The sequence below is a fragment of the Xenia sp. Carnegie-2017 genome, unplaced genomic scaffold (genome assembly GCF_021976095.1).
Source record: "Xenia sp. Carnegie-2017 unplaced genomic scaffold, XeniaSp_v1 HiC_scaffold_19, whole genome shotgun sequence".
Classification (NCBI taxonomy): Eukaryota; Metazoa; Cnidaria; class Anthozoa; order Malacalcyonacea; family Xeniidae; genus Xenia; species Xenia sp. Carnegie-2017.
In genome coordinates, this window is record NW_025813481.1 from 12,427,537 (window position 1) to 12,447,604 (window position 20,068).

General features: G+C 33.7%; 2 protein-coding genes and 1 long non-coding RNA gene across 4 annotated transcripts in view; all 3 read left to right on the top strand.

Annotated features, from left to right (window-relative positions):
• Positions 1-20,068, top strand: part of LOC124438153 — a 281,486-nt gene that overhangs the window by 103,278 nt on the left and 158,140 nt on the right. The window contains exons 43-44 of the mRNA XM_046988148.1: positions 19,628-19,706; positions 19,899-19,946. Coding sequence (XP_046844104.1) covers positions 19,628-19,706; positions 19,899-19,946 — 127 coding nt within the window. The remainder of the gene's footprint in view (positions 1-19,627; positions 19,707-19,898; positions 19,947-20,068) is intronic.
• On the top strand, positions 3,656-16,554 carry LOC124438165 (60 kDa SS-A/Ro ribonucleoprotein-like). Of its 2 annotated transcripts, XM_046988175.1 has the most exons (10): positions 3,656-3,718; positions 3,881-4,446; positions 6,149-6,503; positions 11,614-11,646; positions 12,207-12,284; positions 13,125-13,990; positions 14,859-15,143; positions 15,243-15,479; positions 15,782-16,081; positions 16,221-16,554. In XM_046988175.1, exons 3-10 carry the CDS (start codon positions 6,209-6,211, stop codon positions 16,296-16,298), a joined length of 2,172 nt encoding a protein of 723 aa, XP_046844131.1. In that variant the 5' UTR covers positions 3,656-3,718; positions 3,881-4,446; positions 6,149-6,208; the 3' UTR covers positions 16,299-16,554. The 2 variants fall into 2 exon arrangements, with proteins under 2 accessions (XP_046844131.1, XP_046844132.1); XM_046988176.1 differs by having other exon boundaries at positions 15,782-16,554.
• LOC124438196 lies at positions 17,885-18,728 on the top strand. The gene is made up of 3 exons (XR_006946006.1): positions 17,885-18,067; positions 18,468-18,546; positions 18,686-18,728. It is a non-coding gene; the product is annotated as an uncharacterized LOC124438196 (long non-coding RNA).

The following is a 20,068-nucleotide window of genomic DNA, read 5'->3' on the forward strand; positions in this document are numbered from 1 at the left end:
ACCAACATTTTATCGTAGAACATACATACATTTTATTCATCTTTTTTATCTCGATAATTGTCGTCTAGAGATTTTATGTCTTTATGCACCAACTATAGAAATATCTTTGGTTTTCTGAGTCGAATTTTATTGACTAAAATACTGTCACACACGTTTGGTGACTTTTAATTGACAGAACGTTACGAGTCTAAAAGGTGGAAGGAACGGAATATTACCCCGACTATATGAGAAAGTAAGTTATACTATCAAATTTATGTATAAGGCACTTATAAAATGTGTCTTCCATACGTAGTGATATACTTTCTAGCATTCAACATATACTCCTTGATTATGCTTTCCTTGTTATCTCGTCATCTCAGAATATTTTACATCTCTTTGCGCCCAATATTTTTAAGCATTTTCGATTCAAAATCCCTTCATGAGATTGTTTGTGTAAGATAATAATAATATCCATAATAACTATAAAAATAGCTTAACAAGCATTTGTGCAAACTGGACGATTTTCCAAAGCTATTATTCACAAAGTTTAGGTGTTGACCAACACAAAATAAGTCAGTTTTAAGTTAATGTCGTTGTCAAAAAAGAGCTTTTGAGAATTCAGATGAACCTTCGGCGTACAAGTTTCAGGCACCGCGGAGGATCGATAGTGGGAAGGGCTCATATTCATATATTTATGTTCTAATCAGCAAACAATGGATTTCAAAAGATCTAAACCTGCATATATGAATATTAGCCCTCTCAATATCGATCCTCGCATTATGTTCCTTAGTCATTTTGAGCAAAACGCGACAGTGTTGGATATGAATAGATCAAAATATTGTATCATTCTGATTACAAATTGTATTACAACGCGAAATAATATGGGTCAATTTTGGTGAATCTCGGCAGAAATAGATCCCTCCGCCATTTTTTCTGATCCGTTCCGCCGTTCAGTGCTTTTTATTTGTTTGAATTTTGTTTCCTGAAATAAATTTAGAGGAGTTTGTAAAGATGCGTTCTGGCGGCCCCCATATGCCTTCTGGTAGTGGTGTCTTGCCTTAAATCATTCGTGGGGTATTCCCTCCTTGCTGTACCCCAGCAACAACGCCAATGGTTCGTGTTTCATAGATATACATAGGATCAATACATTGGCGTAAGAACAGATTTCAATTTGAGGGTGGGGTTAAAATCGACGAGTATAGTCTATACTCCACCCTTATTTTTTGAAGCTTTAGGGAGTCTAGTAGAAACATTGAAAATGGAGAAAGTCATGAAGCCTTTATAATTTAGTTGTACTTCATTACAATACACAAAGTGCAAGTATAGTTCAAAAATAAATACATTGCACCAAAGAGACGAATAACTAATAGCCTAAACGATTGGTCGTACTATTTGCCAGCTACGAATTCTAGTTCAATGTCAGACTAAGATGTTTCACTCTCTGAAGAGTTAAAATGGACCTTGTTGTATGCATTAAATGGGCACAAAGAAGTTTATATGAGCTTTACTACACATACAAGGACGTACATTTTCCTGATGTCGCTTATCGTGTTAATTCAAGTAGTATCCATAATTCGCATTTGATCTTATAAATTTTGCTCGTTTGCGGTCTTTACTAAATCGACAGCATTAATATTGTTTTCCTTCTTAAGTCAATTTCATTCGTTCTTGAACTTTCTGTAGTTTGTGTGATGGGTACATAACATAAAACTATATGCACCTATCACAAGCAAGTATTTATTGAGATAGCATCATGAGATGTTGAAACATGTTTATTTTAAAAACTTGTCAGTATTAATTACCGTTATGCTTCGCTTGATTTCCTTTTTCTACAAATATTTTCAATGTTTCAATTCAAGCATTCATGGAAAAGAGTCTGCTTACAGGAGACATATACAGTAAAACTTTTACTAAAATTATGAGAGAAAATACTTTGGATGGGAAATTATTAGTGGTGCAAACAAGGGTGAAGTTGAATATATAACGTAAAACAGACAAAGTTCATATTTAGGCTTAAAAGATCATGCCTCTCCGTTGAAGAGAGTAATGTTGACAATAGAAAACAGGTTACAAATGTCTCATGAAACCCTTCAAAATGCTGGTGTATCAGCGAATAAAAACTCGTGAAGCTAAAGAGAGTCGTGTGGACGACGTGATTCGTGTTTCCCACGAGAATCGTGGATCTAATATGGGACGAGATGCTAATGAGTATCGTGTTGTTGAAGAATGGAAGTTTTCTTCAGAGTTTCATGAAAACAGAAAAAAGGAAAGCGGTAATTTCAATGTTGATGATAAGTATGGAGAATATGTGAAGCTAAAGTCTATTGCTCCATTACGTACAGAAAGATTACAGCCAATCAACTTCTCTTCCAAAGAGACAACCACAATGACGTCACGTAGTATGGCGTCAGATAACAACCGTTCAAGAAACATGATGCTCAGTGATTCATTAAGAAAGTATACCAAAATGGGTTACAGTCAATATGGCGATGATGTGTCTAGTGTTCATCATCAACAACCTGTTGTTGTTGTGAGAACATTTGATCATCCGGGAAAGTCGTACTATTACAGGTCAGTTGTACTACCGCAGGTCAGCAATACTATTATAGGTCAGTCATACTACCACAGGGCACTTAAACTATTACAGATCAGTTGTACTACCACAGGGCAGTTATACTATTACAGCTCGGTTGCAGTACAAGTCACTGACTCGAATTCAACTGCACACGTAATCCTACTCTGACATTTATTTACCTCCAATTTGGCTTACTATGCTTAATTTTATCAAACACACACGTTGTCTTTCAGGGATGTGTTGCTATCGCTAATTGGAGGGGGGCTCTTATTCATATATGCATGTTATAGATCCGTAGATAACAATACATTTCAAAAGATATTAATTTAGCATAACATGAATATATAAGAGCCCCCCCCCCTTAATTAGCGAAAGCAATACATCGCTGTTGTCTTTTCCTTTGGTTTTTAAAGTTTCTAAAATTACCATTGCTCTTTATAGACAAAAGAGATCATTGCCAAGAAACCACTCAAGACTGAACTACAAAAAATCTTTTAAATCTTCGACGACTCGCAGACGAAAATCTTTATCATCTGCCTGGACAATAAACCTTCAAAATTCGCCGTCAAGACATGAAAATTATGAAGATGTTCACTCTTATTACTTACCACCTAGAAGAAAAGCCAAATATCAAGGCTCAACTCGTACACGAGATTACATGAATCACGAAATGAAAGTTTGTGAAGCTAAAAGTCATGGTTCTTGTAATAGTAAAAGATACATTGTTGAAAACCGTCCAAAACTATCCCATGCTAAAAATGCTAAAACCTCGACTTATTACAAAACTTGTGATCGATCGCAACTCAGCTCACATTTAGATGCGTCAGAAGTAGATTATAAATCATCGCCTGTCCTTCACGACCAAATTAAGGATCAAAATTTTCAAGCAATTTATTCCGACAAAAAGTGGGAAGATAAATCACATGACCCAGAAATCATGTCCATTGTCAGTGGCAGTGAGTTTTCTCAATTCTTACCCACTCCTCCACGGCCAAGCGACAGCCAATCAGATATCTCTACGGATGGATATTCCCGTGGTAGTTATAAATCATTTAAAAACAAACTTGAAAGAAACGTTATAGAAAACAGGGAGGTTGTTGTTGAAGACAGAAGTCAATCAGATCATCAAAAACATAATGAATCATTTGAAGAAACTTTATAGAGGTATTTATATGTAAAATAAAGTAAATGTATTTGATGTTTTATTTGTTTGTCTTTGCACTGCTATGGATCTATTCTATTTACTTAACTTAAGTTCAAGAATCTTTCACATCATTGCTTTATGTTGTCTACAGTCAAACAACATTTTCTTTTTTCTTTAAACAGCGTTTACGAAATGGCGAGACGCGCGAGAGGAATGGTAAGGAAAATAGAAAAAACGTCGGTTCATTTAATAAAGAAACGAGCAGTTCATCGCGGACTCATAATGACAGCGGTTTTAGAAAAAAACTTCATGTGCCAATAAATGGTGTTCAAGTCTTACCACCAGAAGCAGTTTTTATTCAGTTTGAAAGTAGCGATGGGGAGAAAGAAAATTGAAGTTGAATGATTTATTAACAAGCTATTTTAGACTTATAAATGGTTCACTTTATATGGTGAATTTACTATCTATGTACTATCTTTCTATTTATTTTTCATACATTTGAAGGACATTTAAATCCACAAATTATTCATTCTCCCCCCTCCCCCCATGGAGAATATAAAGCATTTTTTCAAAAAAAATGTACTTCCTACTGTTATTTTGAAATTTCTACATTGTTAAAAAAATCTTTTTTATGACGACATTGCAAACAAGGCGTTATAATTGATGTTCAACCTGACGGAAAACGTTATAGAAATACACTTGTTGAAATAACTATTGGGGACTGTGATCGGAGATCGGTGGTTTATCTGTAAGTTTACCAGACTTTGTTATATTGTATTCTTTACATGATTAAAGGCTTATATTTTTTAAAAATACATGAGTTTGATATTTCTTTTAGGGTGTATATATTAACAACGTTAAGAAAATTATATTGCGTCAGACGTTAGTTTTCATTGCCGAAAGTTTGTGTATGCAACTTATTTATATCTTCCTTTACAAATATTCCGATTTAGTATAGAAGTAAAAATATTCTACCCATCACGTAAAAAACATAAAGTTTTAGGCAGTAACTATACGGACTTAAACAATTCTATAGCATTAGAGTGTTTTTTTTTGCTGCGTTTTTAATCACAATTAAACTTTCATACATACAGAATCTCGACAGTGTTATATTTAACGTTTTCACGATGCTTTAGCTTTGTTAGCGTGTATACTTTCTCTTCTTCATGACAATTTTATGAACTACGTTGGCGGAAGTGGACACGCAAGCAAGTTGTATTATGATAAATATAATTCTTGAGAAAAATGTTCTTGGTGTTTATCTAAATTAATGTTTTCATTTATGATATGTATATAAACCATTTTGCATTGATACTTTAAATATTGTCATTCGTGAACATTTTCATGAAATGATTTAACAAGAAACGATTGCTTGTCTTCGATTAGCTCATCGTACAACTGAAAATGTCGAAAATGTCTTGTTCTATGTCAGATACTTGTGTATGTCAAACATTATTCTGTATATCAAACATTATCTGGATTTTGCAACATTTAAATTAAATTAGTCCCTTCAAGTTTGCATTCCATTACCTATATGCGGGGGAGGGGAGCCCATAGTTTCAGTCTACTCTATGTTTTAAAGAGTAGCAATATTCCTATACTCTTTGTGAACGTCAAGTAAATTACAAATATTACAACTATTGAGGATTATCGATGATTGACTTCATATATACGTTAATGTTTGAAAAACGAAAGAAATAAAAGTTACCGGTTCATTAAATGCATCATGCTAAGCAAAACAAGAATGATGAGAATATTAAAATGACTTGTTCTCTCGCAGTCGGATATGAATGCAATATGAATACGATATGAATAATTTATGTTTTTATTATATTGCAACGCTGCTTTCAACAGATTTTACACTGTCTTAAAGCTTTTGTTTGAGGTAAATTGATTTAATCTTTATCTCTAACATCTGCATTCTTCAAAAATTATTATTTTCCTGTCCAAGTAAAAACAAGTTTCTTTTACTGCTGGGATAATGACGATATTGAAAATCATATTTATCGTTCAAATGATCATGATATTTTTAAATTTTTGTTAAGTTCGATTGTTTTCATAAAGTTGGCAAGTCTTTGAACAAGCATGGTTTGTTGAAAATGTTGTTAAGTGTGTATTGTTTTTATACACTTACAGGAAAATTTTGCTGTCTAAAGTTGGCAATTTTTAAACTAGCATGGTTTATTGAAAAAAAACAAAGATTGACATTTACTAATTCATATGTTTTCGTGTAAAAGTCTTGCTATCATATACAAAATTTAAATTTTTTAACATTAAAATGGTACTGTTCATTTTGATATCTTTTAAGGCCAATATTTCTATCTTGAAGACAGACGGGTTACAAAGTTTAATGATGTTTTAAAACCTAGCTTTTTTTCTTTGTAATACCTAGTTCACATTTCTCCAGTTTTCCTGTGAACGCAAATAAATGAATGTTTGTTCGTTCACAGAATTAAAGACTCGACATTTTCATTCCATTCTGTAACTCCACAAACTCGGGAAATTCAGAAATGGATACGAAAGACTCGAGCAGAATGGATACGAAAGACTCGAAAGATTCAGAAATGATCGTCAAGGACTCGGGAATTTCGGAAATTGGCACCAAAGACTCGGACGTTTTAGTAATTGGCACCAAGGACTCGGGAATTTTAGAAATTGGCACCAAAGACTCGGGAATTTCAGAAATTGTCACAAAGGGCTCGGGAATTTCGGAAAATAGCGCCAAAGACTCGGAAGTTTTAGTAATTGGCACCAAGGACTCGGGAATTTTAGAAATTGGCACCAAAGACTCGGGAATTTCAAAAGGTAACGCAAAAGCACCCTAATATTTACTTTTTTAGATAAATTATATTGCCGACACTTCACGACACTATTTATTCGTGTGTCATAGATAGTGACGTAAAATGAACATTCTTTGGTCGATAGTCTGTAAACGATGTTCATTTCATGATAAGATTTACCTAACTGAAACCAAAATTATTTTCAATGTACATTCATGTGCTACATTTTATTTTGTTTTGTACCATGCTTTTCGTTTAAATTGATTTTACCACATGCAGTTTCCTGTTATCCCAGTTTATTTGTCTCTACAGTTTTAAATAAAGTCACAGTAGTCATAAATATTTTTACGCTCCATTTTTTATAATTTTAGTCAAAGAACTCAGAATACGATATGACTAATTTATGTTTGTATTAATTATCTTTCCTGTTAATTTGTCATAAATTTTTCTGAAAATGAAATAATCATAAATTACTTATTGAACCTGTCATGTGTAAGTAAGAAATGACTGGGTTTTTTTCTTCAAATTCACATGGTCTTACTTTTCTATGCTGCTTGCAAGTAAGTACTAAAACAATACTCAGGGTCGCCGGAACGGCAAAAGGGCAGGAGGGGCAAGCATTTGTGCAAGGGCACATTAGTGAAATATACTAAAAATAATCTAATAGTGATAAACAGCAAAGAGATGTGCTACATGCAATACACTGTACAGAAGCACATGTCCGCAGTGTTGGTCGATAAATATTAACGATAATATAACTATCAAACGATGTAACGTCACTAATTTACAATTTGTCATGTATTGTATTTTCCAAAACATTTAATTCTTCTTTCATTTCTCTGTGAAAACTCTTTGGCAATTACGTCTATTTCCACCATATCCATGTGTTTCTTCTGAATGTTGGAGAACATAATATCATTCAGATGATTTCCTTCAGTGTTTGACCGCAGTCATGTTTTGAGACGACGCATTACGCGGAATGTGCGTTCGCACGAGGCAGATGAGAGTGGCACTGTGCACAGTGTATTACATGTAGTATAGTATAATTAGTTTGTGGATCTCTGAGCACCTTTTCTTTGCTGACGGCATGGCATTGAATATCTCTGCTATTGTTGAAATACGCGTGACTTCTGTTGTTTTTTTCTTCTGATCCGCGTTTTAAAGCCCAAGAATGGTGGGAAGATCATCAAGCTGCATTCTTAGAGCATTTTTATCAATCAAAGAATTGCTTAATCCATCTAAAGATACTCCTCTTTCTTTCATAGAGTTAAGTAACAGTTTCTCGATACATTTGATCTGGAAAAGATCGTCTTGTTCAAATCACGATCCTAGACCTGAGATGATTGCATCAATGGCTTGGTAGTACGAGCTTCGCATTGGTGTTATATTCGCACTGTTGTAAACTGAGGCATCTGTGACATCTTCTGAAAGAATGTTTTATGCAGTGCGGTGTTTGAAATTGAATGAAGATATGATTTTCGCACTTTTGCTGGACAATTTAAGCAATTGTCTCACGAACCTGAAAAATTCAAATGACTCAACGGAATTCGAACCCATGACCTCTGCCGTGCCGGTGCAGTGCTCTGACTAACTGAGCTATGAAGTCACACAGTGGTGAGTAGGTAAATTACTTCATTATTCATCCATCTTGGAACTTTTCTTAGGCTAGTGCCAGTGCCAAAATTTTCACTAAATTCTAGTGGAAACGACATCAAAACGCGAAAAACGTTCTTAGCGTCATCAAGTGTACGCTCAAACTCTTCTTCGCTTCTCATCTCATGAAGACGTTGCAGGACATGTCTTATTGAAAATAGAGCGTACTCAGCTGAAATATCAACCGCTTGGAGCTCTTTAGAAAGCTTCTCGAGTAAAGCCAATAGCTTTCTTGTGGCGTTTAAATTAAAGATGACGATTAAGAAAGACAGTTGTCGCCTTAATGTTCCTCTAATCTTTGCTTTTGTGTCTGCCGAAATGCTAGGATCTTCCTGCAATTTTTCAAGGGTTGCATGTAGTTCAGCCGATTTCTCGAAGATGACGTCAGCAGCCTTTACTCTTGCTGTCCATCTCGTTGTAGAAAGACTTTGGAGTGGTAGAACTTTGTAATCGTTTGTTCCTGTTTCGTTTCAAAATCTGCCTGTATTTCCTCGAACAATAAAATACGTTTTGGATGGGCACCTACGATTGCATACAGGGATTGGCATAAATCCAGTGATGTAGACAATAAATTAGATTGCTTAGCTGCATCCTGTATAATAAGTTCATTGCAGTGACTGAAACAATGAACATAAATTGCGTTTGGTGCAATATCTTCCTTGAGCTTTCTTCCCAGGGATTTCATTGCTGAAGCCCCATCAAAGCCCATAGCTGCCATTATGTTACCTTCCATGCTATATCTGAGAAGGATATCTTTGGTGTAGTGCAGTAATGCATCAGATGAAAGTCCTTGCAAACATTCATAAATTCCAACAAAATCTTCCGATACTTCGTAATTATCATCACAGGTCCTTGCAGAGAAAGACAACTGTTCTTTCTTAGATACGTCTGATGATTCGTCAGCTAGAATTGAAAATGATTCCTTCACTAGAATTTTATCAATCAAATGTCTTCGAGCATTTAATACAATCATCTGTTTCTGCTCGTCCAGGATGTCGTGTGCAGTTACGTATCGGTTCTCGTCAAGTAAAAGTTTTAGTGCCTTGTCGTTAATAGCTTTATCAAGATTGAACTGATGAATATTAGATTCAAAATCCGTTCTACCTCTAATCGCTATACCTTGGCGTAAGAGGGTTTTTAATGTTTGAAGATGTGAAATTAACCCTTTCCGTCTTAACTGCTGTGTTTCAAGAGCAAGCGAACTGCAGGCTATGCTAATAGACAATTGCCCTTTGTCTAATGTGGCACAAGCTTCTTTATGAGCGTAACTGTTTTCATGTTCGTTGAATTTCTCACAGCCTTTTTCCCAGTTATCAAATCCAACTTCATAACTGCCAAACACTCCCTTTATCTTAAGTGAGTAGAACAATTTCGCAAAAAGCCTTATTTTTTTCTCGATTGTACACTAGCCACTCATAATTACGTAACCAATGACCTTGGAAATATCGACCATGCTTCACACTACTTTCCTTGTCTTCGCTTGTAAAGTCTTTCTCATGTTTTACCCATCTCGTTTTAATGCATATCTTTTCTGTTTTACCAATCAGACTTTTCGACTTAGACCATTTTTGTGACTCACAGTCTGAGGCTTTTTCAGTATTGACAGTTATTACAGTGTCAATTCCGCTTGTTGAAGCAGAATCAAAATCATGGCCTGTGTTTCCTTTTGCAAACAGCGATGTTATTTTTGATTGACCCGGCTTAGCAGCTGCTTTCGCTAATGCTTTGGCTGAATCTATTTTACATCTTTCTGCTCTTGGCATTGCAGAAAAAGCGATAAGATGCAAGAAATATCCTTTTCAAAGTCATCAGTGTTTAGGTGGCTGAGCTATTTATGCCAGCAGATGTTTACCATTAAAAATATCTTTGCTATACGTCATGCTCCTGGCACTTTTTTGGATTTAATAATGATGAACATTTAAAAAAGGACGTTTCACGGTTGTCGAGGAATCCGCTCCTCGCCTGGTTCACTAAAACTCTTCGTTTTGAACCTTTTTTTTTACAAGCCAAATAATCTACAAGTATATCACCTGAGTATTCTTACGCTATCTATTAGAGTTAATTATTTACATGTTATTTATACTATCGGTAATTACATAAATCGAGCTTTCCTTTACGTCATTAGCATTACTCACTCTTTCATTGCGTTTCAAGTTCTCACGCGTTGCAACAAAAAAGAAGAACTAACTAAACAAACAAAGAACTTACAAAACGTACTTAAAACAAAGAAATGTTAAAGTGAAACTAACATAGCTACGACAATTTTATTGCTAAGCTCAAAAGAATGCAATATCCCACAACGGTTAAGTAGTCTTTATCTTGGATTAAAAACAATAAATTTTCAACCTGTTGGGCACTTTTGCCCCCCCCCTGCCCATCTCCAGAAAAGGCAAGGGGGGCCGTTGCCCCCTTTACCCCAGTTCCGGCGTCCCTGACAATACTTATGACAAATGTTTTTGAGCAATTTTCTCTAAATGAGTCAAACTGTCACCATAAAACGTAAAAATGTGCATAATATTATTTTCATTGTAATAAAGTAAATGGTTTGAGCCCGGGAGTATCGTTACATGTTTGTAAATGTAGATTGTCCAGGTTGGTATAGTCCTGAGAAGGACTGTTTTTGTTGTTGTTGACTGACGTTTCGACAACCTTAGTGGTAGTCATCTTCAGAGTCAAGCATCAGTCATGGTTTGCTCTGTTTCATGTTATTTGTTGTAATTGTGTTTCTTTTCCTGTAAACAATGAAATACACATAGTGCATGCATGTTGTCCAAAATCAATCTGGGTGTTTTTATGCACTTGCAGTGTTCCCTTAGTAAATACCTTTAAACAAAAGCAAAGCAACTAGAAGTTATTATATCATCCGACACTGTACATACATGTAATATAATCACTATATTGAAAACAAATTACGTTTTTTTACATTCACGCAACTAAAATACGATTGGTGCGTTGAAGTTTTATTTTGTACTTCTCTCTCAACTTGTTTACCCAGAAAAAATTCAAATATTCGAGTTTATTCTTTGGTAAAAGATTAAAATTTTACAATTTTAAGTTTGCGATAACCGGAGGACAGTTTGACGATAGTATTACTAAATTGGAGAAGTGTTTGTTAATTATATGAAATTTTTATGTGTCTATATAGTCTTGCTTTTTCATTAATAAGATAGTCAACTTGACCTATCTTATGTAATTGTGAAAATAATATTTATTGTTCTTTCTACTTTCGTTCTTCTATGTTATAAAGAATATATCGTTTGCTAGCATGCCTATTTTCTATAGAAAAACATGCCTATTTTTCATAGAGAAATGTTTCGTAATTGTGATTAAAAAGGCAAAAACTTAAAAACTAATTATTTTTACATAGTTGAGTTTTAAAAACCAACTATTTTTATTCTTAAATTAATGCACTTTGAATCAGTCAACATGTCATTTGTAATCGTAATTAAAGTATCTTATTGTTTGTTTTTTTAATGCAAAAGAGATCTGCGAGAAGGAAAGGCCACATTGTGAAGGTTGGTATATGGATGCAGCATACTTATAATAGATACAGTTGTTTAATGTTGTTATTTTATTCATCTTGTTGAATCTAGTATTATAATATTTTTGAACTTTTGAGACATGTAGAAACTAAAGTTTATTCTTTGCAAAGTGTTTAAAATTTAACAATTTTTATTTTTTGATAACCTGGGAACAATTTGAGGAGAGTATAGTCATCCTATATATTCGTTAATATCGATAATGTTTATGGTTGCTTATGCATTTTTTTTACGAATTTGGAGAAAAGTTAAATAATTTTATGAAGTTTGGAAAGGTTTGTTTAAACGATAAGCCTCGTCAACATCTATTGCCATATTTAAAAGAAGGCAACTATAAAAAGTATTTTTTGCGTCTTTTTCACGAGCTTTCTCTTCTAGTGCACAAAATCGTTAGGTCGACTTAGTTTTATGTGTTTTATGCATGCTGTCAAGACGTTTATTATTTCATTATTTCTCATTTGGGGTAAAGTTGGTCTTTTTGGCAGCCTTATAACATTTCTTTATTTCAAATAACTCTTGCAACCATGCATTCTTAGATACCAAGTTGGTTGAACAACTTGAAGAACTCAATGGAAAAAAAAGTGAAGACATAAATGACGATATGGATCTTGACGGTAAATATAATTCTTGCTTTGTCATTCTTAATTCATAAATCTTAGGCTTGTAGGAGAGTAAGAATTAAACATAAGCAAAATGATGTGCTAAGACGAAAAGAAGAGCTGATTTGTTTGTCTGAAACGATATGATTAAATATGTAGTCATTGAATTAGGAAATTCCATTAAACACCAAAAAGCAGTTTTATTTTTGATGATTTGGCTGAATGATGGTTCCGTGACAATATGCAAGAGACGCCTCCAAGCTGATAAATTTTTTTCTATGAATTAAAATTTTGTTCTGAGTTAGTATAGCAACTTTTTAACGTGAATAGTCTTTATTCAGTGCTGTACGTGATGAATTATGTCCTTGCAATCAATGTTGTGATTTGTCATTCGATGATGTTCGGGAATATGGTTGGTGTTATAAAACGTGTTTTAGATAGTTATTCTCGTGGTGTAGAGCGTCTGTTGAATCACAAACGAGCTGTGCACTTATTTCTAATGTTCCATTTGTGGTGGTTTTCTGTCATATAGGATTGTAACATGGTGGTCTAGCGTGTGCTGATTTGTTGTATTTACCGTCGCGTTTAGCGTTACTTACAGTACAATGGTAAACACTACAAGCAGTTACACAGAACAGCAATAAACTCACCTGTCTCTGTTGTAGTTGTTATAAAATTTTCATGTAAACTGTAAAGGAAAGGGTGCGCTCACTACCTACCAATACGTACTACTTTTTTGATTCAACTTGGTAGACGATATAATCACTAAATTAGTAAAATTTTATCGTTGTTTTTCTGAAAGTTGTTTTGTTAAGAATTTATTTTTTTACTTTTTTACATATACATCGAATTTAGTATTTTTGAAAGATGGATTGGATATGGAAGAGGAAGAAGATGTTGCTCAAAGTCAAAATATGGATTCTTTCGATCAATCATCAATACAAAGCAGAGCGGGCGGATTTGTGCGCAATGATGATGATATGAATAGATTTCGCCGTTTTTTGGTTTTTGGAAATTATACTCCCACCTTCTACATTGAGGAAAGAAAGTTAGGCGTGGAAGATGCGCCAATTGTTTCCAATCTTTTGGAAGCAGGAAGGGGTGTTGAAGTTGTCAATGAAATAGAGAAGTATAGCATTGAAGGACGAACACCTAGGCAGCAGGCCATTGTGTTTTCTCTAGCTGTTTGTGCGCGGAAGGGAGATCGTGCCACGAAAATAAAAGCATGCGATGCTTTACACAAGATCTGTCAATTTCCGACTCATTTGTTTATGTTTATTGAATTCTGCAATGTGTTTAGTCAGCCTCACAAAGATTGGGGTCGTGCCCTTAGGAATGCAATAAAACTCTGGTACAAAAAAAAAGACCCGTGGAAACTGGCCATGGATCTCACCAAATATCAAAAGCGTGAAGGATGGTCGCATAGAGATGTTGCAAGGTTAATGCATCTCAAGCCAGAAGGAACTGATGTTTCTGATGAGTTGTTTGTTATAATGAAGTATGTTGTTCATGGTTGGAAGGAGCTTTTTGAATATTTCTTTCCAGAAGATAAGACAACTCCACGTCGTCCAATTGGAGAAAATGGCAGTGCAATGTTGGTGTTTTTTAGAGCAGTTGAAGAAGTGAAAACATTGCGAGAGGAGGCAAAAGTGGTTGAACTGATAAATCAACATAATCTTGTTCGAGAACATATTCCAACACATTGGCTTAAGTCCAAAAAGGTACAAACATTTCATTAATTTTATTTTTGCATTTCTGAACATGTAATCATCGCAGTGTTAACTTACTGGACTAATTTATAAATTTAGCTGAGAGTTTTTTCTTTTCAAATTGAATGTATAGAACAAACCTTTTTATTGCAAACATGTTTAGGCCATCTTATGCCATCGTCAGTGCGAACAAATTAAATGAGCTATGTTACATAAATGTTGTATACTATACATGAAATTCGATAAGTTATTTACAGACAATAGAGATAAGTGTAGAGTTACAATTATTTACAAGTAATTAATATATAAAAAGCGGATAATACGTGAAGTGAATGAACATTGAATATAAAATATATTTACAAACTAAAAAAGATGTTAACACGGTGAACCTGCTTATTAAGTTCAAATTTGAGCTTCTTTAATTTTAATAGTGGAAGAGAAATTGTCAGCGCGAAGAACTGTAAAACAGGCGTCGTCATAATGTAATTTGAAATTAGGTGAGGATAGGAACTTAGGAAGTGTTTCAAGATGTGTGAATTTTTGACGATAGAAGTGTGTTCTTTAATCCTGGAAGAAATCTGACGCATTGTTTCGCATTATACACATCATTAATTTTTTTTAAGTTTGCTTTCCTAACTTCTAAACTCATTGCTTATGTTAGTGATAATCATCATGTTGGACCCTTTGTTTGTGCTACAACTGTGGTATTCCATCAGTTTACTTAAATTAAATTTATAAATTGGAAGTTCATTATACAAGCATTGCGAAGTTTCTAAATCAATAATTGATAAGCTGTAATTTATTTGGCAAAATACAGGATATTTTACAAGCTATAAATTCGAAACGCTTGTTGTTCTAACTCTTAAACACTTGTTTCTAGGTGTGGGATGCTCTGTTAAGGAAAATGCCAATGACTGCAATAATACGCAACTTAAACAAAATGACTTCCATTGGCTTGCTTGCTGAAGGATCATCTCAGGTTGAAGATGTTTGTGAAAAACTGTGCAATGAGGATCTGTTAAAAAATGCACACATCCATCCGTTGACTATGTTATTTGCTTGGAGAACATACAAGTCAGGAAAGGGTGAGAAAGGTTCTCTTAAATGGAAAGCTAATGTGCAAATTACCAAAGCATTGGAGAAAGCATTTTATTTATCATTTAAGGTAGACAGTGTAGAAAAACTTTTTTCCACAAAAAAGCAATCAAGTGGCATTATATTGTTTGTATTTTTATATTTTCAATGTTGTTTTGTACAAATTTAGAATGTCGAATCAACAGGAAAAAGGTACATACTAGCCATTGATGTACGTGGATCAGTGCGTAGCAAAGGATGTATTGGTGCAAGCTCAATGAGACCTGATGTTTTTAGTGCTGCAATGTCCCTAATAACAGCACAAACAGAAAACCATTACATATATGTTACACTTGGACAAAAAACATTTCCGATAAATATATCTAGAAACATGAATTTGGATGAAGTTTTAAATATTTATAATGAAGTAAGTTGTTCAAAACACTTAAATTCTTGAAATTTTACCTGTGCATATCAATTCTCAATTTGCTATAATTGTCATTAGGGAACTTTGTCTTTCGTTTTTTTTAGTACTCAGAAATGTTTTAGAAAGCATTTTAAAATGTAATTTTTACATAAGAGGTGCTTAATCATTTTTGGTTAATGGATGATTTTGTTTATGATAGTTGTGTACAAACGCAACACCCTAAAAAATATGTATGTTTATGGGTTTCAAGAGATTCCTGTACTATGTTGTGTTAGTGTAAATTTTTATGTTGTATTTTTCAGGTTCCAATGGAGGAAACAGACTGTGCTCAACCCATGCTTTATGCCATTGACAACAATTTAAAGATTGATGTTTTTATCGCTTACACAAATTCTGAAACACATTACGGTGATGTTCATCCAAGGGAGGCTCTCAAAAAATATCGTCACCATTCAGGGATTCATGATGCTAAACTTATTGTGGTTGCCATGACATCGAATGACGTCGCTATTGCTGACCCAGATGATCCTGGAATGCTTGATATAGCTGGCTTTGACTCTGCTGCACCACAAGTGATGAGAGAGTTTATCTTGGGGAATTTTTAGAAGTTTTTAGTAAACATCTCTGTATTTTCTCCATAACGAATGTCCTCATTAAGATATGACAAAAATTCATAATCTTTGATGGCTCAAGTTGAATGTTGCATGTGGTCGTCAAAGTTGCTTCGCGCATGTTTGCGGGCATGAATTTTGTAAAGGTCAATCGCCCTGTTATGGCATTTTCCCTAAAAAAAACTTTAGAAAAACACGGGAAAACTAAAAGCAGGATAGCCAACAGTCTGGAGTAAATTACGTGTTCTATTCATCTCTACAATGAACTTCGTTATTTGTACAAAGTCAATTTGTCAATTTATCCATATTTCTCATGCCTCGCTTTACAAAAAACAATTTTCGCAATTATTCGCAAGTTATCAGTTATTTAATGACAAGCTTTTCGTCGTGAGAAAAGAATTTTTATCAGATTATATTTATTTTGATGGCTATTGAAACTACAAATTAAACATAAATGCAGTAAACCAAGTCATTAATCTCATTATTTTGGTCAACAACAACTCGCTCGTAATGTAACTCGTCTTTGCGTGTTGTCAATCACATTTTCCCCTAATTTTTGATCGTTTAGCTCTACAAAAAAAATGGCTCAGGAGTCGGGAAGCTATGTACGTTCGGAAACTTCCAATTTTTAGATTGTGAGCATTTTATAAGATTTGATAAAAAATTGAATACCTGGTTTATACAGATGTGCTAACTTTTCAATGAGGGTGACATGATGCAATTAAACAAAAAAAAATCGAATCAAATATCAAAAAATTTATTACACTAGCTTAACTATTGTGAATTACCACAAAGTTAGCATGGCACACACACAACTTTCCAAAACCCCTGCGGTTGAATGTATTGTTTTATATGCAAGTGTTTATTATATATTTCTGGGCTTGTTTGATTGTTGTACCGACAGAAAATCCCAGAAGAAAAGAGGTGTCTGCTCGAAATATCAAGGTGTATGTAAGAACCAAACCTAGTCAATGATATGAGCCTGAGAGTATTTTCCAAAATTGTTGTTGTGAATCGATTTAATGCCTTTTGTTCATGTTTTGTACTCAAACTTTCTAGACTAAGTTATTGGTTGAAAGAACGATTGTTTGCAATGCATTCAGCGGCTTTACCAGTCAATGTTATGCTTTTAAACATAAAAATATAACAACCATCGCCAGCAAGACTTCACTAAAGTGCATCCGTTATCAAAGAAAGGGTTGTCCAATAATGATGTGGATATTATGTACATTGTCATTGCTTAGAAAAAAGATTTTCAGCATTTTGGTATAAATCATATTGTATGATGCAAATGACCAGCTTTCGAAATTTGAACAGCTAGCGCACTGCAGGGCGTTCGTAGCGAGTAGAATGAGACTTATTTATTAGACTCAGGATTTGAACAAAGTTATTTTCTGGAATGCAGTCTATGTTTAAGGTTTCAGCAAGTTTGTAGATTCCGGGGACTTTGTAGCATGTGCATAAAAAACTGAAGAAAGTCACGGTCCATTCCTATCTGGAAATACGTTTTTCTAAACAGAATTAAAATCGACTAAAACAGAACATCACTCCTAGTACCTTGTGCATAGTATTTCATCTGTTGTTATATTTTATAACTGTTTGGGACTCTTCCAATTCATTGACTTGTTATCAATTAGAATCATGGGTTGAGACGAAAATCTTCACTACCATAATTAAAGATAAGTTAGGCAAGCCAGCTGGTAAAGGCCGTTGAGTCTTCAGTGGTCTGGGGACAAGTAATATAATTACATGAATCTTAATTTTTTTAAATGGAAACATCGCTTTTAAATGTTGTTTAAATGTTGGCAATAATATAAATAAATATTTACGAAATGAACTCACATGAAAATAGTTTTATAACCATTAAGCTAGTTAAGTAAAGGAGAAATACATTTTTATAGGTTTTATTATCTGTGGATTTTACAATGATTCACAGTTTGTTTATCATCAACCATTCAGGGTGAGTCGGTAGTGACAGTATGTATTGGTTTTATATTTGTTTTCTCTCAAAGCTCTTCTGTTGGTTTTGTACGTATCAGCTTGTGATTATTGTGAGAAGTACTTTACAATTATTTGAATGAGGTAAAATGAGACAAGTTTCAGTAAGATATTAAAGGAAAGCTTGAACAATGTCAGAAGCCAGTGAAGGTAGATTATGAGAAGTATCATGTGACAGGATTAATACCCAGGAAAAATAAAGAATGTCATAAAAATCGTGAGATATTACCTGATATCTGTAATTTCAATAGTGTTGAAGTCAGTTAGATGATTTTATTTTGATGATTTCAGCTTCCTCAATTGTTTAGTTATCACAACTTTACACCAAATGGGTTACTGTGAGTCACTAGGTCATATGATGTTTTTCATGTACATTTAGGGATATATTTCTGGAAAAACATTGGAGAAGTGTTTTGGGACGCTCTGTTTGTGATTATTTCTTCGAAGCTCAAGGAAAGGTAAATGAATATATTTGTAAATTGTTGTTTGTGCTTGTTTGGTTGAGAAGTTTTAAGGTACTTTCATGAAGGGTTTTCATGTCATATTTGTCTGACAAAAATGCTCTTAAACAAATTAAATATCATCTTTTATGTTCAGGCTACTTCTCCAGAAGACATTCCTCCTGTAATTGCAACAGGATTCAGTTATCTCATCAGTAAATTTTGCCATGATCTCTTCTTTGTTTCTGTTGTTGAAAATGAAGGTTTGTGTTTATATTAAGGTTAGTTAATGTTTTATTAATGTTTATTTTGAATCAATTGCCTCTAATCCAATCAAGACATTGATTGCTAGTTTTAATTTAAAAAGTATGCATTACATTGCAAAGAAGTGTTATCACTCAATAAAAGGCATTGCATTAGGCATTCCTAGTGGTAGATAAAAATAATTTAGCCTTCATAACATCAACATGTGGTGAACACTTTCATGATTATTATTATTGATGAATTGAAAACATTCCTTTCCAGTTCCACCTTTGTTTGTGATTGAATTTCTTCATCGAGTGGTTGACTTGATCAAAGAATATTTCTCTGACTGTACTGAAACAATCATTAAAGAAAATTCTGTCATTGTATATGAGGTTTGAGATTAGTATATTTTGTAGAGAATCCAGCTGTTTGATAGATGAATTTCAATTTTTATTGTTGTGTGTGATGTAAAATATGATATTATATCTTTATGTTCTTCAGTTATTGGAAGAGATGTTGGATAATGGATTCCCTCTTGCTACAGAGTCAAATGTCCTTAAAGAATTGATAAGACCTCCTAGTATAGTTAGAAATGTTGTTAATAAAGTGACTGGAGACAGCAAGTAAGAACCTTACTTATGGTAAACATACAAGCCATGTTTTTATGTAGTGATCTATATGTTGTTTGTATAAGGATCAGATATAAATATAAAGCAAATCCATAAAACGAATTTCTGTATTTGCGTTGTTTTTTATATGCAACTTACTACAATATTTAGTTAAATTTGTTTTAGTTTACACATTTATGATCATTCTACATATATTTTAAGTTAAATATTTCATATTTTCCTAGTATGAGCAGTCATCTCCCAACTGGTCAATTGTCCAATGTTCCATGGAGGAGAACTGGTGTAAAATATGCAAATAATGAGGTATGTAGATATATTCACATTGTTCCATTAAGAAATTTAAAAAGAAAATCCGTTTTTATGCTTTTTTTAGTTGTAATGTGATGAGTGAACTTTTTTCTTTATGAATTAGTTGTAATAAATATTGCTAATTAGTTGTTAGTTCTAATTATTCATAATTAGTTCCAATTAATTCTAATTTTATTTATGTTATAGATTTATTTTGATGTAGCCGAAAGCATTGATGCCATCATTGATAAACAGGTAACAACATTATAATATTGTGGATTTCTTGTTCCCTTTGTGGAAGATGTATGACAAAAATATGTTTGTTGTTTTTGTTTGATGTTAAATTAAAACTAATGACATGTACGAACTGAAAACTT